At 30.8% G+C, this 23,301-nt stretch overlaps 2 protein-coding genes across 5 annotated transcripts in view; one reads left to right on the top strand and one right to left on the bottom strand.

The window, feature by feature from the left end:
• The window catches only part of wcy (WW domain-containing adapter protein with coiled-coil wacky), a 56,774-nt gene extending 55,779 nt beyond the window's left edge, over positions 1-995 (bottom strand). Inside the window, exons 1-2 of the mRNA XM_072544057.1 lie at positions 814-995; positions 665-698 (exon numbers count right to left, since the gene is read on the bottom strand). Of these exons, the coding sequence (XP_072400158.1) occupies positions 665-698; positions 814-854 (75 nt within the window). The 5' untranslated portion in view covers positions 855-995. The remainder of the gene's footprint in view (positions 1-664; positions 699-813) is intronic.
• A 1,337-nt stretch (positions 996-2,332) lies between these two features.
• Positions 2,333-23,301, top strand: part of LOC140450419 (uncharacterized) — a 127,115-nt gene continuing 106,146 nt past the window's right edge. For 2 of the 4 annotated variants that reach the window (XM_072544055.1, XM_072544053.1), the window contains exon 1: positions 21,528-21,703. In XM_072544055.1, coding sequence (XP_072400156.1) covers positions 21,689-21,703 — 15 coding nt within the window. In that variant the 5' untranslated portion in view covers positions 21,528-21,688. Of the gene's footprint in view, positions 2,479-21,526; positions 21,704-23,301 lie in introns of those variants that run through there. The other 2 variants (XM_072544054.1, XM_072544052.1) reach the window with 2 other exon arrangements.

The raw sequence follows: 23,301 nt of genomic DNA, 5'->3' as shown, positions 1-23,301 counted from the left end.
CCAAATCAATTTAAATTAGTGTCAAGAAAAACAAAGGAGAGTTAGATCAAGGATCATTTATAAAGATTGGTGCTTGAGAGTACAATAGTACTGAACAAATACAATAATAGTATCACTCAATTATATAAGAGTATATGTAGGAATAAACACAGGGAGTACCAAAAAAGAAATAAAGCCTGAATATGAAACCAAACATATCTGTTGCTACAAAAAACAACTACTCATATGTACATACATAGAAGTAAAACCTATATAGTAGTTCATACTTATAGTGAATGAAAGAAAAAGAAGAAAAGAAATATCACAGAAAAGTGGCTCACCAATGTTTTAAGAGATAAAAAGATATTAACATTATGAATCAGAGATAAAGACAGTTAGGTAACCACGAAAAGCTAATAAAAACATGTTGATTAAAATTACTAGAAATTTTAGTGTTTGGTTAAAACAATGTAATTTTTTATCCAGGGTGTGCAAGGCCTGTTGAGCATTTTAATGAATAATTACAACTTAATTCCTTTACAAAATCTCAAAAACTGGAAATAAATGTTTTAAGAACAAATTATATATTGATTATATCGAATAATACGAGGGAATTGATAAGTGTCTTGAAGCAATCATTTTAGACAGCAATGGAAGTGTAATCTTACTCTTTACCAATATTTACCTGATACGGATGGGCTTGGTGCTTCTCGAAGTACCTGCATAACAAAAAAATAAATTGTTAGAAAAATGTATAAAATATAGATTTACAAAAATAAAATACTTTCGCTACAATGTTACATCGAATCTGTAGCCAAAGACCTTAATGCCTACCCATCGTTCATCCGCTGAGTTTTCCTTGCATGCATTACCATCAATGCAAATCTCTAGAAAATACTTGTGGCTTCTACGATAAGCCGTTTTTCCAAATGATGTCATAAAAACAATAATAACGCTTCAATTTCTCTACGAAGAAACTTTTCTATCAGACGCCATGTCACATAAGGGAACAAATCGCCAATGTTGCCATGTCAACTTTTCATAGTATTCCAATAGTACATTGACATTTGCCCGGTTTTCAATCTATTATTATGGCATTGTCAATAAAACCTAAGTATCAACTGAAGTAAAATAAAATATAGCAAAAAATAGATTTTTTTCTATAGTTTACATAAAGTTCGTTACATAGACGTCTTATACCTACATATACATGACGACTAACTTAGGTACTTATTTCTTTTTATGCTTTAAACTTTAAACCACTTATATTGTCAACAATCTGTTATAAAATTTTCTATGCTTCTCCTTAAAAGTTTTTATTTCTTTCATTAGGTATTTCATAAGTACTGAATCAAAGTTTTTCTTTCTATGACTTTCTGTTCTACATATGCACAAAAATATTTGCCGTTATTGTGATAAATTTATTCAGTAAATCTATTACCAAAATTATAATACCATGACATACCTTATTGCAGTATTCCATTCACTGTTATTTTATTTGTCTTATCTACAATTACATAAATATATAGCTACTGGCATCGTGATTCTCGATTTCAGTTTTTGAATTTGACAGTTTACCTATCTCTTTAGTTTCTTACCAATTTGACTTTACCAATGGTGTAGAATAACAACATTTATTTACCTACTTTAAAGTAGGAATGTACTGGCTATATTCAGATAATTTTCATATTTTGTAAGTATGGATTTTAGATATCTGTAGTTTCTAATTTTTCTGTATTGCAATATATTCAAAATATATCTATTTTTTTTATTTATTTTAAATCTTATTACCACAGGTGAATATATTATTTTTTTAATTATAACTTTACATTATACTTAAGTATATTAAATCAAATTTGATCAGTATTAAATTTTGTCCGTTTAACTCTGTTTTATTCTCTATCAAAAACTGTTATAATTAAACTTTTAGGGTAACATGCGGCCAAATATAAATAATATAGTTATATCTTTAATGCGATGTACTCATAAAATATTATTAGGCTTCAGAATTGGCAACGGTGTAATTTTTAACTCATTTAGCAAATTACTGGCTTAGCTGATTGGCTGCACTACATGACGTAAGGGGACTGTCAAGAAGCCAACATTAATAAGTTAAAAACCCTATAAAAATATAATCAAAGAACTCTCCACCAGATCCTTAATTTGAGTATTTAAAAATTTCTAGTTTACTAAAATACCTGTAAGAATATAGCTGTAATGTAAAATCTAAAATAGCTTATAGATTTTTTTATATAGGTTTTGACATATATTTTTTTTGGTTGGTAGGAATGTTTGAAAAACAAATCTACCTATTTCAATGTTGGTACATCTGATTTTCTGATTGCCATAAAAGATTTACTGCGACAGAGAATGAATAGTTTCTCATTTCCATGGAAAATGGTAGTGAAAAAATACGTTTTCAGTTTGAACAATGTAAGATTAAGTGTTTAGTGAATCAATTTATATCCTTTTGAAACATCAACTATTAGATAATAAAAAGTAAGTACAATATCCTTATCACCAATGTTGCTATAAGAAAATTGTTCCTAATGTGATCTAGAAATTGAGCTAGTAGGGTACATATTTGGTTTATATTTATTTTTATATAGAACACCTTGACATGAAAAACTAATTTTCCTACCATATTACAGGGCATAGAAATTAAGCTATTATTATTATTAACTATTAAATTTCGTTTGTTGTGATTATTTGTTATCACTATATGGTTCTCAGAATAAATCAACAGCAAAACTTTTAACTTTCTAGTTTCTACTGTTATTTTAAAGTAATATGGGGTTAATTTCATTTCATGGTTCTTATTAATCATATATGACCTTGTCCCTGAAATTATCCCTTTTATTCCAAACGTTATGTTTATAAATATTCAGTGTTTTCATGCTTTATTTTAGTGACACCTCTTTGGTGACACTTATGATAAAATTTTGCGTTTGATAAATGCAGTTTTTATATTTGTTTAATTAAGTTATCTTTAATTTGCGATCTCACTGTTGCAAATTATTTTCTTAGGCATCTCTTGATTCATGTTCCATATCTATATAGTCCAAGTTAGAAAGGGAAAATTCATACATTTTATATAAAAAAAAGTAATACAGTTATAAGGTACTGAATAACTGGTAAGTATGCAATGGTATATAGTTAGATCTTCATTGTTTTTTTTTTTTTATGAACAACAGCCAAACACTTATATTTTTTGTTGTGAAATATTTGAATTACTTTCTAGAGAAATTATAATCTTTAAGATCATGAAAAAATTTAGTTTTTAAACCTTTAATTCCATAATTAATTTGTAGTATAATTTGGTGTTTTTAATGTTGTGACAATTTTTTTGTCATTCTAATCTCAAGTTTTATGCCAATAAAAGCCTAATTCTGCAAAAAGGTATTTTACTACAATTTTATTGTCATAAATATACAATGGAGAAGTGTTCCATTGTATATTTATAAGAATTCTCCAAACTCTCAAACTGCCGCCAAAGAATTCAAACATTGGTATGAAACATTCAAGAATTTTTAGAAAGCAATGAATCTAGCGATAAATCACTAGAAGATAAAGATAGGTACATGCTTTTAATAAATTTTGTCCCACATACCATCTATGATTATATAAGCAAAGCAAAAACATATATTTCTGCTATAAACATTTTAGAAGAATTGTATGTTAAACCTACAAATGAGATTTACATCAAACATATTTTAGCTACAAGAAAACTAAAAATAAACGAATCTATAGATCAGTATTCACAATGGCTAAAAATTATAATTTTAAAACAGTTAGTTCGAAAGAAAATAAAAAAGACTATATTAGTGATACTTTTATTAATGATTTCATTCAATATAATATATGTTAAAAGATTACTTGAGTTTAGTTCTCTGTCTTTGAATGATACATTATCTAAATCTAGATCTTTAGAAGATTTTCAAAAGCAATCTGATACATATAACACAGCATTAAATAATAATAGTATCTTGTAGTCATCAAAATTTAGAACAAACTACTACTTCAGCTTCTGTTTAGACAAAACCTGTTTAGACTTGTTACCTTTGTGGACATCCAAGACCTCCTTAATTTTTATGTCCAGCAAGGACTGCGACTTGCCATAACTGTCATAAAATTTGACATTGGGCTAAAGTTAAATAAAAAAAAATTCTAACGAAATCAACTTCTGCTTCTACAATTGTAATCGCTTTTTCAATGGAAACACCTATCACTTTCAAAATGTATAGCCAATGTATCAGTTAACCAAATTAATGCCAAAGCCTTAAGGTGGTATGTCACAATGTTAAATTTTATGTACTTTTTAGGTACAGTTATCGTCACTATTTCAAAATGTACATAAACTGTAAACTTTCTATTTTAATGATATCTAGTTAAATTTTTCAAAGAAAGTAATTTTTTCATAACTGTATTTCAATGAATCAATGTCACAACTTACGTGGTAACGTGCCTAAAAATTGGTATTGTGAAATAATTTTTGAACTTAGGTACAAAATAACTACGTTAAATGATTAACTAAACTCCTTTTACCCTATGAAGGCCGATATGTAATTAAGATATGATTTTACAATATGTATAATATTGTAATAATATATACACAATATGTATATACAGGGTGGTGAAAAGAAGTGAGACGGAATATTTCGAATAATCGAAATTATTTGTCGACATCAAATGTTCATTAAAGTCTCTATAAGTCTCTATTTTGCGTAGAGTAAAAATTATACGAATGGTTTTTGCATGCAGTTAAATTGGAAAATACTTGCCAAGTTGCTGGTATGTCCAAATTTGAATAAAATACATCCAAGACTTTATTTTCTGCAGACACTGTATTAAATATAACCTTGAAACAAACAAACCAAAGCTATTGAGAATATGCAGTCCAGTAATTAGACAGAAGGTACTTTATCGTTTAACTTAAACACACCACAAAGTCCGAATTGAATTCCCTAAACACTTTTTTGTTTCTTCTTTTTAGCAAACGATTTGTCCTATTCACTGTCTGATATTTCACTAGCAAAGTCGTCACTATCTGAATTGTCTATACGAATAATTAGAGGCCGGACCTCATCTATAACTTGTTCGGTTTGAAAAGACTGAACGATTATGTCTTCTGTATGTCTAATACAATTTTGCCATTGTTTTGCCTTTATTTGTTCTAGCTATCCTTTCCATAAACCAAGAACGCTAGTTCATCTTTTGTTTTGGATGCATGTTTATCATAAAAATTTTTGGCTATACCCCAAACTAACTCAATTGCATTATAGTGGCAATGGTAGGGCGGAAGTCGAAGAACTTCATGGCCATATTTAAGAGCCATTTGGTCAGTAACAAAATTTTTTTGAATTTTGTGCTCTCCACACCTTTGAAGTAAATTGACTTTTAAAAATATGTCACTGTGATAAACTTTCTTTTCTGTCAATAACAACTTTATTTCTTCTTTTGTCCAGCTGCTTGAGAAATCTCTCTTCTACTCTTGAGTGGTAGGATGAATTATCCAACACTATTATGGATGGCCGCTCCAATTTTTTTAACAAATTTTCTTCAAACCATTCTTTAAAAATATTTGAATCCATATTTCCATGGTAATCATCTGTATTCTTTGTGGACGAAAAATTTAAACTAGCGTCAGGAATAAAACCCTCATCATTTCCAGCATGAAGTATAATGTAGCGTTTACCATTACCAGAACGACTAGAAGAATAACATTTCGTGGTGCCATCTTGCCAAGATGATTTTGACATATTTCCTTTAGCGAAAAACCAATTTTCGTCTAAAAAAACAACGCCTCAGACTATCAGACATTTTATTGTTCATGAATTTTCTTAAAAAATGCCACCGTTTTGAAACAACATTAGAGCGTTCACACAATACTTGTCTATTATTTGTCTTTTTATATCGAAAACCTAAATGTTTCAACACTCTCCACAAACTTGTTAAACTAATATCATACAGTTCCTTGTCTTTTATTTTTTGCAACACAGCACTAACTGTTACAATGTTCTTTGGCTTTATACATTATAATATTTTTAATTGCAAGTTTAATTGACTGGTGCAAATCTAAAGTTTTTGGATGTTGACGATTTCTCTTGCTTACTTTATTTATTTCATCCTCACTCATGTTACTAATTCTTCGGAATGTCCTCTCTGAGATACCGCAAGCATCGCATGTGCGTTTCTGAACTGCCATAACAGATGTCAATGGACTCATATTATTTTTTTCCAAATTGAAATAACTTTCGACTTTTACAACTAAACGCCGTTCTTCTGGAGATAACACTCCTACGTTTCGACTGTATTTTAGTTTCTTCCAAATTACTCATTTTGCTTTAAAGTACCGCTTCACTACACTACTATAAAAAATAGGTACTTATACAACTACTATTTTTTATACACCCTAAAAAGGACGATTATTTAACAGCCAATGCTAAACAAGCATATAAACACTGTATTGATTGTGATTGCAAAACCATTCGCATGTTTTAAATAAGGTTTTTGCTGATTATGTAGTTTGTTAAATTATTAAAACACAAAAATACAACCCACGACTATATCAATTAATTTTTAACCATAAACAGAAGAGAAATATGATGACGTTTGAATTTGATCTACTTGACAGTGTCGTTAACAGAAGATATTTTAAACAGCATGAATCATTTTTCAATGATTGTGTGGATTTAAGAAATACATTACTAAACAAATTTTTTAAGTGTGTATAAAATCTTAACTGTCTTTTTTCCTGAGATAACAAATAGTATGACACATGGTATTTACTCCTTATTTTTCAAATAATATGTTCTTGTAAATGCATAACTTTAATTATTGGGTAAACCTACATTATACGATACGTCAGAAGAAATTAAAAATAATTAACATTGCAATAAAATTATAAACCAATAAACGATAACTTGTTGAGCAGTGCTGATTGAAACAACAGAGCAGTAAAATGTTATTCATAAAGGTAGTGTAAAATATATCGCCGCTTATCTGGTCCGCTAGTAATAAAGTTACCAGCATTTAATGGCAAAGCGGTCTTAGGTGAAAAATCCTTTATCCAAAAACCTCTATTTTAAGCAAATTTTCGTTATCCATACTGCCGTAATTTTTAAATTAACGGTACCTAAAGATAAAATTACAATTAAAAGCTGCAAACTAGGGATTTTGTTGGTGTTACCGTAATAAGTTGGCATTTTGATAGTGAGAAATTAGTGCGGCTATCACTTAATAGATGAGAAAATAAGTTCACGTATCATTTAGTAGAAGGCAGCAGTGATGTATTAAATTGCGACAGATGCGCGTTTGCCGAATTTAAGAAAAATCTGCAAAACAGAAAACTAGTTTTGTAGTGAGTTTTATTGTCTATGGGTTATGTAGTAACCGTGGTAATAGGAATCACGTGGTTTTGTTTAGCAGAGTGCCCCTCCCAGTTAACATTTTGGCTTCGTTTCGTTCTGATGCTAATTTTGCTTGCGCATTGTCTTTTGCATTGGCAATCAACAGGACGAAAATTTTTGGTAGGTACAGTCTTGCCTTTGTAGTTAACATACTCTTCTTTTTGCCGTGGTTTCTTTTTGCCTTAATTATATAACGTTTCCATGCTGTGGTATTCTGACGTTTCCTTATTGAGACTTCCTGTGAACGGCCTAAATTTTCTATTCGCTCCGTGCGTGACCATGGTAGGGGTACCTTGAAACGATGCCAGCGTGCGTAGCGGCGAAATATGACAAAATTGGACACTATCTTTTTACGCATAAATTTTATCAAAAATGTGTGCAAATACATGTTGCGTATTTATTTGTGCTAATAATAGCAAAAATAGTAAGTGTAGTTTTTATAGGTTCTCAAAGATTACATATAAATTAGAGAAAAGAAAAAGATGGATCCGTGCTATTAAAATGAAAAAGGAAATATCACGTAACCTCATTTTTATGCAATTGAAATATTTAAATAATTTACCTTAAATGATATTTTATAAGGCTTCAAGCTAACTGCAGAGTGCCTGATGACTTTAGCTTTTATATCATAACTTTTACTATTACTGTTTTTAATTATATGCTCTTTCACGTGAAAAACATGATTTGCCAGTACTAGATTTTTAACTTTTCTTTTCCGTTTGGACTTAAAAAGATATATTATGATGAATTTTGAGAAACCCAGTTTTTAATACTACATTTATTTTGTACATAAACTGAAAAAATATAATTAAAAAGTTAATTATTAATTTTGTCAATTTCGCCTGTATTTAACAATGTCAAACATATGTCATTAATGTCATATGTTTAACCTGAAAATTGGTAGGTCCAAAACTGTCAGATGAAGGCGGTAGGTGTCGCGTCAGTCACGCACGGAGCGAATAGCTGCAGTTGAGGTACCTGGCTCTTCAATATATAAGTTGCTAAATATTTTCAAGAGTCTCTAAAAAGAAACATAACTTGATGCTGCATGAATAACATGAAAAAAGGTTTTTTATACATAGTATCATTGTTTAATCATGTAGGGACATTTTCTCGATCTTAAGGACTGAAAATTCAAAATGCAAGTGACGCGACGCCATGATTTATCCATTACTTACTTCTTTAGACTAACTGGTAAACATTAAAGTAAAGCAGGTGTAAAGTTCCTGTTATATATTTAGAAAATTGTCTTACAAAAAAAAATAAACATTTTTTTTTTACCTGTCACGTGAGGCCATTAACCAAATCTTTGACTTCTATTTCCAAAATCGGTCAAACAAATTTACCAAATAACTTTCCCTAAATTATTAAACAATGAAAATATGCCACCTAAAATATACCTGCTGGTGAATGTTCACTTGTGCTTAAAGTCTCGTTACCACTATTCTCGTTTTCAGTTAAATGAAACGAATCACTTTCATCTGTTGCATATGGTTCAGATTCGGAGCTATTTTCCATGTTCATTAATGCCATCTGCACAATTTTTTATGTTCTGGTACTTTCACGTGACATTTGTCAAATTAAGTAGGGTTCTAATCTAACAATTACAAATTATTGCTGTTTAACTGTTTATCAGCTGTTTACTTCAAATCAAACAAATTAACAATTGGCAGTTGACAAGTTCGACCATCAATAAAATACAGAGAGGAAACAATTTAACAATTGGCAGCTGATAAGTTCGACCACCAATAAAATACACGGAGAGAGGTTACGTTCACGTGCTCTTTGGATCACTTCTGTCTGCAGCATACAACAGAGTTAAAGCGTTGATTGAATAACCCAAATTAAAGTGATCCAAAGAGCATGTGCGTACATGGATTACTTTTGCGCGGAGACAATTTTATAAATTCATACAACAGAAATAGGTACCAAAGGTATTATAGTACATATTAAGAATAACATGTGATGTGGTTTAGTTCTGCAATAAGTTAAAGTCGGTATCGTGGAGGTCAGAAATGGCTCTAACGCAAAACTAACAAAAATGTCACTTGGATCACTTCTGTTCCAAACTATCCAAATGCTGCATCGTAGTTGATTACTCTCAAACAATAAATAGATTTACATTACTTGATGTTTATCCTTTGCTGAATATCTATTCACTAGTGTCTAAGATATCAAAATAATTTTTTTTTAGTTCAATTGATTTAAAATTCGTATATCATCTACCAATTCAGGAATCTGACAAACCATTTACAGGTTTCAAGGTAAATGGATGCCTTTACCAATTCCTTCATATTCCTATTGGGGTTACCAATGGAGTCTCATGTTTACAGAGAGCCATTGATTCTATCATTCAAAAAGAAAATCTACAAGGTGTTTACGCTTATTTAGATGACAACAGTTGGTGGTGTGGATCAAGATAGCCATGATTTAAATTTACAGAATTGTTTAAATGCTGTTAAAAAATATGGGTTAACTTTAAATCAAAATAAATGTAACTACAATCAAAAAGTTATAAATATTTTAGGATATACAATAGAAAACTCTACAATAAAACCTGATTCAGACGGCCTTCCAACGGGTCTTCTGCTATACGGTTTGTTGTTTTTACAGATGTTCGCTAATCTATCTGGTCCCATTCGGTTTACATGTTCGTTCCAGTTTTTTTTTATTGTTTTTATCCACCTGTTAATATTTTGAATTTTGCATTGTTCGCGTATACTTGTGTTGGTTTGTCTGTCTCTTAATGATATGCCCGCTATTGATCTTAATACTTTCATTTCGATATTGTTGATTTGCTGTTTCGTCTTTCTTGTATCGGTCCTTGTCTCCGCTGCATATGTTAGGATTGGTCCTAACAGACCCTCACAGATTCTGAATGAAAAAATTCTGCAATTGAAAAATGAGCATATGCATATGCTAAAAATGAAGATATTATCTGATAGGAAGGCAATTCAAACTAATCACAGATGAAAGATGAATTTCATTCATGTTCAACCCATTATGACCGGAATTTTTGTAGTAATAACGTAATTATTCATATTTTTGGATTAATTAGTGGTAGAAATATACGAAAAAAATAGTACTTAAAAGAAACTTTTACTACAAAAAAATGTTACATATATGTAACGCTAGGATCGTATGTAGATCTTAATGAGAGTTTGTATAAAATATTATGTGACATTCCAAACAAATGCCAATATCACATTTGTTGCACATAGTTCTCACACTGAAAGAACAATCTCCTCCAGCACAACGTCTCTGCTTCTTGTCAGGAATGGTAGTTAGGAGATGGTTCATCCCATCATAGCAAAGTTCGTCTAAAATTCTATTCAAAGAAATACTGGACCTTGAAATAGACGGCCTTATTAATTATCTAAACATCGACCCTGTATTTGATGGTGTTGTAGAATGAAATGATTTCTGATTTTTGTGCATCACCCTTGCTTTTATCTTTTACTTCTTCTCGATGGAAAGAGGATGTCCTTAGAATATATTTTTTAGGAACATGAGAAGCTAAAGTAGTTGAGCTTACCGAAAGTACAAGCTGGTTATAGCCGCTAATGTCAAACATGGAACAAAAAATTTCGGTTTAGTAGTGTTGGCATGTTGTTATAATGTAGATGCTGTATGCTTCAAATATAAAAAGATCAAGCTTTAGAAAAGTACATTTTGTTTATATTATGTTATGAATTCTGCAATTTTTAATTTATATAAAACAAGAATGAGTAAATATTTGTTTCTTTGGAGATTCTTCTTCTTCTTTTGGCATCATAACCCTGGATGGGTCTTTGCCTGTCTGGCTATGTCCTTCCATTCAGATCTCTCTTGTGCCCTTCTTCTCCATTGTCTTATGTTCATTGTTTTCAGGTCGTCTTCCACGTCATCCAACCATCTCGTTCTGGGCCTTCCTTTTTTTCGCCTTCCTATGGGCTTCCATTGTAACATTTTCTTTGTTGTTTTTGCATCGTTTTGTCTCTGCACATGTCCCAGCCATGACAGTCTTTGACTTTTCACAAATCTTACAATGTCATAACCTTCATTTAACTCATTAACCTCGTCGTTTCTCCTGATTCTCCATGTGCCATCTTCCTCTTGTACCGGGCCATATACTTTCCTCAGTATTTTTCTTCATCTTTTTTCGTCATTACCCAAGTTTCACATCCATAGGTTACTACGGGTCTAATCAGTGTTCTGTAGATAGTCATTTTGGTTCTTTTGTCTAATAATTTCGATGTCATCAATCTTTTATTAGCATAGTATGTACGATTCCCGCTGGAAATACGTGCATTAATTTCGCTACTTACGGAGTTATTCTGATTGATTTCTGTGCCGAGATATGTAAAGGCATCCACTCGTTCGATAGTATAGTTGTCTATTGTGATATTATTTTCATTGTCAGTTATTCTTTTGACTGTCATATACTTCGTTTTTGCTTCGTTTATTTTGAGACCTCTTTTTCTTGCTTCAGGATCAATTTGTTTGAACACTTCCATTACTCGTGGCTTATTCCTACTAATGATGGCTACATCGTCTGCATATGCAGTAATTTGTACTGATTTGGTGTTTATATGGCTGGTTATATTGGTTTTTCTGATGACTGCCTCAAGAACTAGGTTGAATAGCATGGTTGATAGGGCATCTCCCTGTCTTACTCCCATGTTGATGTTAAACAAGGGAGTCAGTTCTCCATCTACTCTGACTGCGGCTTTTGAACCCTGCAATGTCATTTTTTCTTTGGAGATTAATTGCAGTTAATTATTAGATTTTTTTTTGGACCATTACCCTTTGATAGATTAGGGGATAGATTTGGCTATCTTTAAATCAGCAGTTGCCAGATTGCAACAGATGTTTGCAATTAATTTCGAAAGAGACAAATATTTACTCGTTATTGTTTTATATAAATTAAAAATTGCAGAATTCATAAAATAGTATAATAAAAATGTACTTTTTAAAAGCTTTCTCTCTGAATATTGAAGAAGTATAATGAAGCATACAACATATGCATTAAGTATAAAAACATCCCAACACTGCCAAACCGAAATATTTTATTTCATGGTTGACATTTGCTGCTATATTCAGCTTGTACTTTCGGTAAACTCAACCGCTAAAGTCATATATGTTCCAAATCCAAAAACAGTCGAAAGAATAGGTCGCTTATTTTTTCTCTAAATTATGTCATTGTACATATAAAATGTGGTATACCTTTTGTTCGGGAATTTAGTGTTGCGACAATTTTTAATCTGTTGTGTAAAAGCTTTTTCAGCCAGGACAAATTTGTTGAAACAACTATCCATAGTCATATTTCGTCCCGAATTCGATATGTTCAGATATTCTAAGAGACACTGCTTTAGTAGAATTGCCTATCTAAAATGGCCTTTCTGATAGCACCCCAGCATAATTTTTTAAAATTTTGATATAATATGTTCGAGCATCAATTAGTGTCCCAGGTAAATGCGTGGCAGTAGTTTCTCTTCTTGTGCGAACATTGCTAGAACCGCCAAATTTTCTTTATTTGCCTCCATCCTTTGCATGATAATACAAACGCCGGTCCTCTGTTGTCTCAGTTTCTGCTTTGATTTGTCTCAGTGTTCCCTGGTCATCATTTTTTTCAGTCTCGGAGTCAGTGTCACGTTCACTAAATTCTACATGATCTGAGTCCACTATTGAACTGACTGAATCAACAGCTCCTTCCTCGTCAGCTGGAACATTTTCATAAAGGTTCATCACACGTTCAGTTTACTTTTCTTAGGTATCCATTTGTCGGTAACTTATGGAACTCTCAGCTCCCTCAGGAGAGAGAGAAGGCTCGTTACACGCTCTATCCATCGCTTTCTGGGACCTAAGAGGGTAGGGTTCTCGGTCAGTGGCCATAGACACGGACTATGGACACTTAGCTAGGATTAAATGCCTTTTTAATAAGATAACACAATAAATAATGTTTATTGAGACAATAATAATAGTAATTAAATTGTTAGAAAACAGATATGTTAGAACTTATGCTAAGAATCTGAAAGAAATTAATAATTATCTCCTGATCCGGGAATCGGGAAGATAATTATGTTAATTATTCTTAAGTTAAGAATCTGAAAGGGAAAATATATTATTTATAACTAATAATCAAAATATAGGCAAAATACAAATTAGTAAACAGGGAAAATGTCACTTGTCAAAAATTCCTGAAGTGTGAAGGAGTTGAGCTAGGGACTTGGGATAAAGATAGGGATGTTTGTTATAGTGCCATTCGGGCGAATCAACAATAAAAAGTAAAAGAAGTACACAATTAAAATAGTTAGACAAAATTCGAAATATTGTTATAGAAAATTTTCTAAGTCGCTGAGACCTGCGGGAGAAATTACAAGTTATTTTATATCTTGTAAAATAGGCATAAATATTGCAAGTTTATTTTAATACCTGTAAATGAATAAAATGGCAAATGTCAAAGTCAAAATAAATGTCAAGTTTTAACAGTGTACCTGGAAAATAATGTAAATACCCAAAATCAAAGATGGAAATAATTTACAAGTTTTTACAGTGTACCTGAAAGAGAGCGGAATAAAACACAATTTATAAGTTTTATTAAAAATGTCAAAGTTAAAGTTTGAAATATACGTTTTAACAGTGTACCTGAAAAATAATGTAAATACCAAAATCAAAGGTGAATCAACTTACAAGTTATTTTGCAGTGTACCTGGAAGAGAAAATAAAACGCAATATAGGAGTCTTTATTAAATCTCAATTCTTTAAGGATATAAGCACCGTCCGGTGGCTAAGTCCCGTGAAGTAGAGACTTAGCAGAATCCTGAAAGAGAAATTTTCTTACATGACCTGTAAGACTACCGAGATAATGATTTTGGACTAAGTCCAAAAGCACAGATTAAATCGATGACACTTTGCGACGCTTTTGAGGAAAATATTAGCAAATTCGACTAAGTCGAAAAGCAGAGATAAATTCCTCAAAAATGGCCGCTGTTTGGTTTGAAAACAAACCGACGTTAAAGATGAGAACGTTAGGTTCTGGGTTTAAAGGTGAAAGCTGTGGAAATAAAACAGAAGCTCTGAGAACTGAATCAATCAGAGGATCTAACTTGCCAAGAAGGCTGGACCAGCGGACATATCCTGACCCGGTCTGATGTCCTGGCCGTCGTGCACTTCTTTTATGCCAAAAAAAGTAGGTCAATCTATAACGGTCGTTTTGCCGTTTTTACGATTGGACCTGCACGACGACCAATGCCCAATTTTCAGTATTATCATTGGCTGCAGCTCAGATGCCGTTCGACCAACGATAATACAGAAAATGAGCAATAGACTCTTGAATTATAATTGGCTGCAATTACTGTTGCCATTTGAACAATCACAATTCAGCAGGCTGGGCGACACATTTTAATTGAACACTATAATAAAACGTTTCTGTTCTAAAAATATTTTAGATATAACAATATGAAAATAATTTACCATGTAACTAAAAGAAATGTTTAGTATAGGTTATTCCACGAATATACAACTCTTTTGGATTACATACTTCGACAACGAATATTTTACTGTGCAAGTAGAAGTATGAAGGTAAATTGGTCTAATCATTATTCCAATAAAAAGGATCTACTAGTATGACATCTAAACTAAAATTATTTCAGTTAATAGATGTTCAGATAGACGCAAAATTTATTGTGAAATTTAATCCGGAAATATCAAAAACTTTTACGCAAACGCTACTATAAATAAATATAATGACAGACATTTGGGTAAGCTTTCCGTGAAATGTAAACACCAAAGAGGCGTGCCGGGTTTCTGTGATGTTACACTATTTTATTACTTTATTAGGTACTACAACTGTAATAGAAAGAAATATACTATTTTTAATATAATGAAAAGAAATTGGCAGATCGATGGTTCAGAAACCAGAAAAAGAATCTAATATTTCACTTTGTTATTTTTAAATATTTGTTTGCTTTGAGTGGATGTACTCTTAAAAGTTCCGAAAGTAACGGGTATAACATACCGGCTATTGATAGTTAAAGTAACAAGTCGTTACAGATATTAAAAAGTAACGAAAATTTATATACAGTTTCATATATCGCCGACTGATTATTGGCTGTGAATCTGATCGTTGATGATAGTTTTAGGAGGTTAGGAGAATAAGAGAATAAGTAAGTTTTTTTGTTTTTTTTTTTAATACTAATTAATTATTCGACTAAATAAATTACACTATTTGATCACTTAAGTATTGTTACACTTCGTTTAAATAACTTAATTCAAAAACCAACTTGTTTACAATGATACTCAATAATAGTAATTATATAAAAATCATGAATGTGTTGCTTGTGTGAGTCCATTTCAAAAGGTAAAAGAAATAATAAGTTAGACTTACTCACAATCAATTTAATTTAACTAATCGGACGACCGGTTTCGCTTTCTATAATATGCAAAGCATCTTCAGGTCACGATACAAAGTTAAAATGCTGAAAATAATAATCCCATATTAGGGTGTTGTCCAATAAAGATAAAAACAAAGATAAAAACATAGGTAGGTGATATAAATTATATAAATTACAGTAATTATGCCAATATTACATGTCTGTGGTTTTATAAATGAATAAAATGTTTAAGCAGACAAGGTACGACCCACAAATTGATAACATAGTCTATTAAACTGTATAAATAAACCAATAAATAAACATTACTTACATGCCGGTACTCTATTAGTTGCTGGTTGAAAGAACATGGTTCAAACTATCTTGGATTGTAGATTGGATAGCTCAGGTCAACTATTGTAATTATTTAACAATAACCGGGGAAGTTCTTGAGGAGACAGATTGTATGATCTTCAAAGGATGTACAGATTGTGTGGGTGTGCAATAGTATAATCTTGTAGTTATCAAAATTTCTTTGATAAAGTTGTTGCAATATTCGGCAAATTATTGTAAAGTCCAAAAATTTTTTTGTTAAAATTAAATTAAGACACAATTACACACACAGAAACACACAGAAAACACTTAAAAAACGGTTAAAAAACGGGGGACGAAACAGACATTTAATTTAAAAGGAGTGGATTTTCAAAAGAACTACATTTCTTAATAGGAGACAATGAGTTTTTTATGTGCTGTATATCAGATTTTAGAGGTAAACTTGACAAATGTAGGTTAAAGTGTGACAGTTCTTCTTCTATTTTAAATGCTGTAAATTAAGTTATCCAGTTTATGAGATAAGCTGATATTAATAAAAATCTAAAATTTTTTTAATTTTAGATATTAAAGTTATTTGATGTGTTAATATTGGCATACTTTAACAAACTTTAAATAATTGATTTCAATGTAACAATATAAATAATTGTAATACTTATTCTATGATAACAAACTCAGCTTAGTCAAAGTTACAGAACAAACTTAAGTGATTATTTGTTAATTAAATTAAATATGTACATTTTCATTTTCATTACAAATGTACATATTTAATTTAATTAACAAATAATCACTTAAGTTTGTTCTGTAACTTTGACTAAGCTGAGTTTGTTATCATAGAATAAGTATTACAATTATTTATATTGTTACATTGAAATCAATTATTTAAAGTTTGTTAAAGTATGCCAATATTAACACATCAAATAACTTTAATATCTAAAATTAAAAAAATTTTAGATTTTTATTAATATCAGCTTATCTCATAAACTGGATAACTTAATTTACAGCATTTAAAATAGAAGAAGAACTGTCACACTTTAACCTACATTTGTCAAGTTTACCTCTAAAATCTGATATACAGCACATAAAAAACTCATTGTCTCCTATTAAGAAATGTAGTTCTTTTGAAAATCCACTCCTTTTAAATTAAATGTCTGTTTCGTCCCCCGTTTTTTAACCGTTTTTTAAGTGTTTTCTGTGTGTTTCTGTGTGTGTAATTGTGTCTTAATTTAATTTTAACAAAAAAATTTTTGGACTTTACAATAATTTGCCGAATATTGCAACAACTTTATCAAAGAAATTTTGATAACTACAAGATTATACTATTGCACACCCACACAATCTGTACATCCTTTGAAGATCATACAATCTGTCTCCTCAAGAACTTCCCCGGTTATTGTTAAATAATTACAATAGTTGACCTGAGCTATCCAATCTACAATCCAAGATAGTTTGAACCATGTTCTTTCAACCAGCAACTAATAGAGTACCGGCATGTAAGTAATGTTTATTTATTGGTTTATTTATACAGTTTAATAGACTATGTTATCAATTTGTGGGTCGTACCTTGTCTGCTTAAACATTTTATTCATTTATAAAACCACAGACATGTAATATTGGCATAATTACTGTAATTTATATAATTTATATCACCTACCTATGTTTTTATCTTTGTTTTTATCTTTATTGGACAACACCCTAATATGGGATTATTATTTTCAGCATTTTAACTTTGTATCGTGACCTGAAGATGCTTTGCATATTATAGAAAGCGAAACCGGTCGTCCGATTAGTTAAATTAAATTGATTGTGAGTAAGTCTAACTTATTATTTCTTTTACCTTTAGTAATTATATACTTCAAAATCTGAATTACTGTTCTATAAACTATTATTTCTATATTTATATTATAACTTCATATTTAAATCCAAGGTTTAAATCTTTTATAATAGTATTTTAAAAATGGGGAGAATTTACTATTGTACAATTCAGCAAATTGGACCATTTAAATCGATACCTTAACTTGAATTTAAAACAGTCGTATATTCGTGGAATGGAGTATATTATTGTGCATAAATCATAGTGTAAACTATACACACTTATGTATTGTATACAAAGTGTTTTCATCTCTGCTGTTTCTAACATCTTTTTTGTCCTCTCTGTGTCAGGTCATGTTTCAGGACAGAAATTATAATTGAGGGAATCCCCCAAGCACCGCCGCATCTCGTATATATAGATTCTAAAGTACAATTCAATATCTCTACCATATAGATGGTACCTAGGGTATGCTACATAATTAAATACACGTTTAAACGTGTTAATCCTGTGAGTGCAAACACCGCTATAATAGTCCAGGAAATGAAGCATTTCACCTCGCAATTTTTTCGTCCTGCGTGGATTGACTTGAAATTTTAACAGAAGGTAGGTAATAGCCTAAGGATCAAAATCTATATCGAACCAAAGTGCGCCAAAGCCTTGGGGGTGGTTGCCACCCCATCTCGGGGGTGAAAAATTGTTTTTACGTTTTAACCACAGGTTTCGATTAAAAAAGTGATTCTAAACAAAAAATGTTCTATACATTTTTTTTTGTAAAACTGATATTTTTCAAGTTATTCGCGATTGAAAGTAACAACTTTTAGACGAAAAAATCGACGTTTTTAATCGATTTTTCGCGAATAACTCGAAAATGGTGCATTTTATCAAAAAAATTGTAGAGAACAAATTTGTAGCTTTTAAAAAGACAAATACAATTCATTTTTTAAATGTTTTTGCGATTAATAGGAACCGAAATACTGCCTATCAATGTTCAGCGGTTTTCTTCAAATGCAAAATTTGAAAGATTCAAAGTCAAATATCGGGAAAATGATGCATTTTTGGAAGAAAACTTATAGAACATTTTTTAAAGAGCATAAATAGACCTATCATAAAAAAAAAGACTCTAGCTCAAAAATTGAGTGAGTTATGATGAAAATAAGGTCAATACCTCAATTTTTTACGAAAAAATCGATGAAAACAACCCCCTAACTAACAAAACAACCCCCTAACATCTAATAATTAAAATCGATCTTCACGCTTCTGCAATTCTCTTTGTACATGCATTGTTAATACGTCCAAGAAGTTTGACCCATTTAAAATGCTTAGTTTTAAAAAAAGTACAGCTTAAAGCGAGAAACGATTTACAATTTCATATTTTTTACCCTTCTTTTTTTAAATATCCCCGAAAATACTGAATATATGAAAAAAATAAAAATGTACTAAATTGTAGCTTTTTTAATGACTAAAATTTTCCTTTATTTAGATTTGTTGTACAATGAATATTTGGCGAGATATAGCCGTTTAAAGCATCGATTTACGATCAAGCACCATCTTTTTCGAGCCCTTTAAACTCGCCCCATTTAAAAACCAAGGGTTCCAAAAAGATTTAATTCACAGATCCTTGTAGCTCTTAAAAACCTCTACAAAATCGTTTTTGAAGAAACACTCTATCGTTAAAAATGAAGGAAATACGTTAAAAAATTTTTTGATATTCTTCAAAAAAGACCGGACATGAGGGAACATGCCGAATTTTTTTACAGTAGTACTGGTAAGCTTGAAGATATTTTAGATGCTGGCAGATACTGTGCAATAATGTTATACGGAACTGTTAAAGACACGCAGCTGACCAAGTTAAAAAAAATAAAAGATTTGGAAGCTTTTCTCGAGCAGATGCGGTACGAACAGTTCATCAAAGCTACAACGAAAAACTGTGCGGTTAAGCTATCATCCCTTCTGCCCACTGTTGATGCCTTAGATGAGCATTCAAAAAGATGCTATTAGCAAATTCAACAGTGGCTTGGCAATGAAAATATCAGAGCAACAGATTAGGGATGGTATTCCAAAGATGGTTTGTTATTACCCGTACGCATGAACAAACAATCTGCACCCGATGAACTTTTGAAAATTATTTTTTGTCAATGCAAAAAAGGATGCGGCGTTTCATGTGGGTGCAGAAAAGGTGGTTTATACTGTAACTCTACTTGTTCTGGGTGCTCAGGTGAAGGGTGCAATAATAGTCCACCAATAATTGAAGAAGATGAGGATGACATAGATCACGATGAAGATGTAATTGATGACGAATAAAATTAATATTATAATTGTTTTACCTATAAATGTAAATATTTTCAACTATTTATGTAAATGTATAAGAATATATGGTACCTTTTTATGTTGATAAATTTTTTTGTATTTAATTCTACTTTTTTCAATTTATATCTATTAAATTATTTTATAAAAACTGCAATGTTGCAAAGGGTGATTTTCAAAATTTGAAAAGTTGCAAAATTTTGGCAAAAAATTGTTTTCACCTATAGCACTCATAACAATTGATTTTTAAGGGTTGAAAATTTATGAAATTGTATTTTAAAGTATAAAAAAATCACTATTTAACTAATCCAAACCAAATTTCACTCATCTTAAGATTTGTAATGTTATTTTACAATTTTTGAAAATTAGGGGTAGTTTTCACCCCTAAGAACAATCAGGGTTCATCAGCATGACATAAACTATAAAGCAGAGCGTGAGTTGAGCTTAAATCCAAATTTTTATCCAAATCGATCCAAGGCGAAATCATTTTATTAGAATTAGTAATTTTTTTACATTAATCTCTAACAAGGGTTGGTTTTTAAGGGTTGAAATATGATGGAACTCTATTCAAAAGTATAAAATAATCATTATTTAACTAATTCAAACCAAATCTTACCCATATTCAGGTTTAATATGTTATTTTATAATTTTTGACAACTAGGGGTAGTTTTCACCCCCAAAAACCCTTCAGCGCACTTCGGTTCGATATAGATTTTGATCCTTGGGCTATCACCTACCTTCTGTTAAAATTTCAACTCAATCCATGCAGGACGAAAAAATTGCGAGGTTTTAACTTTTTTCGAGCTTCATTTCCTGAACTATAACGCAAAACATTGAATTTCTTTTTTAAAACAATTTAGGCTGTAAACTTTATTTTAAATAGTAAGAAGGTACAAATGATATAAATATACCAACGCCATATAATAAAAAGTATTGCCAATTTTCAAAACCTTAGGCACTGAAAAACGTAGCCCGTCTGGAGTGTTAGAAAACTGACAAATATTGCCATAAACAGGAAAAGATAGAAACAACAATAAAGAAAAAAGTCTACAAGTCTTGAGCTAGTAGACCTGTTGCATTATTATTATATATTTATTGGTTATGCATTCCTGTGACTCATCTCATTATATTATTTATTAAAGATTAATGTTTACTAATTTAATTTTAATTGTCTTTCAAGTTATAATTAAAACTTAAAAATGCTTGTGCGGTATTAATAGAAAGTTTCAATTTCTGGTGATAGTACACTTCCTGTATAGATTTAAATAGCTGATTTTAAGATGAACAAAGCTGAAAGCCATCATAAACGATGGTCACTGTCTTTTGTCGCTAAATAAACACTATACTAGATAACAGTATATTTTAATCCCTAAATAATATTTGACCAGGTCACCAGGTAGTTAGTTCTTTAACTACAGTACAGAGAGGTTTGTGAATTGTGAGTTACTAGGGGGAAGTTTGATAAAATACTTAATATTTTGTGAATTTAACAGCTAAATTAGATGGGAAGAATAAAAGTAAGTAGTTTTTAAGAAATATTAAATGTATATAGATTAATTTTGACCGAAAATAGTAACGGCGAGGTGAATTTTAAGATTAAAAGATGAAGGTTATTTAAAGCAGAGATTTTTGTATACAGATCACTTCTGTTTTTTAAGATTCAAAATTTTCGATGACTTCATCAAAGACAAACCTTTTTAACTAATTGTTTTTCTATCTTAGTCTCAACTGTCCTTGGTTCATCATTTTTCTTTAAAAAGTTGTTATTCTTTTTCTTATTTTATTTAGGTGTATTGCTTCTTTTTCTTTAAAGTTGAGTTATCTGTGGTTGTTCTAATTATTTATTTTTTTGTATCACTTTATTAATGTGACTATTTTGTTTTTCTTGTTTTATATATCTTTGACCGTGGTGAGAAAGTTCATAAGTCATTTTGGGTACCTATAAATCCGTTTTATATGCCACAATTACGTGTTACTTACTTTATTTGGTTTTAATTGGTCTTTTTATAATTATCCATGTAAAGCTCAGATACTAATATAGAACATTCTCCCACATTTCCACCACCAATGAAATAAAAATATGCCAAAAATGAAATTCGTGACTTATGTCATTTGATCCCAAATGTGTCCATCAGTTATATGTTATTGTACTTACAGAAAAGGGTTATGAAAATAATATTATTAAATGAAGTATCTTTATTTGGTATAAAAAAGTAATTTTGATAAAAAAAATAAACTTGAAAAAAAAAAAAAGAATGAAACACTTAAACATAATAACTATTTAATCAATATCTTCGTCGATACGAAGTAACTGGATAGTCCATGAACACAGTTTCGCTCGATGGAAGATTTTCATAGAACCCATGAAAATTGTGGGGTTTAAGGGAAGAAGATCCTTCTTTTTTTCTTTATTTATTGGCAAATCCGCCTTATATTTCAACGGGGGAACTAAATTTTTCAACCCATTTCGTCTAATAAAAGAAGTTTCCTTAAATGACTCCTCTATATAGTTAGGGATTTTTTGAAAAATATTTTCCCATTATCCCCTATAGTTTAGCCCTTGCACGTCATGCCAGCGAAAAGGTTCCTGTTGCACCTCTTTTTTCTTAGACACCAATGGCTTCTTTAACAGAGAAGCAAAATCGGAAAAATCTTTATGGGTCATCTCCACTACTTCAAATTTTGAACTTGTTAATCTGATCAGCTGGTACCAATCATGAGGAATAAAACTTTCTATATGCGATCCTTTCTTTTTTCTCGATCATAGAGTGTGCTACATCTATCTCCATGTGGGTATGCCCAGGTACCATAAAACTTATGATCCACTATTTGCACGTTTAATATATAATCATGGATGAAACATGAGAATTTTTATTTTGCCATTCGTGCCACATAAAATGTTTTGATTTTCCACTTTCATTCAATACAGTAAAGTTGAATGTCCATAGCTGCCGTTTGTAAAAAGCGACTGAAGACTTTAATAAAGGGGTTGGTGGACATTGCTGGAGGTCAAAAGTAAAAGATCATTCCTTTGATCTTTTGAGCTAAAAGCTTGTCTTGTTTTTCATTCTGATATGCCAGTTCTGCAGAGATCATATGATTTTCCTTTTCTATT

Source organism: Diabrotica undecimpunctata, chromosome 9, assembly GCF_040954645.1.
Source record: "Diabrotica undecimpunctata isolate CICGRU chromosome 9, icDiaUnde3, whole genome shotgun sequence".
Taxonomy (NCBI): domain Eukaryota; kingdom Metazoa; phylum Arthropoda; class Insecta; order Coleoptera; family Chrysomelidae; genus Diabrotica; species Diabrotica undecimpunctata.
The sequence above is the reverse complement of the archived record's forward strand: the minus strand, read 5'-3'. Positions and strand labels throughout refer to the sequence as shown.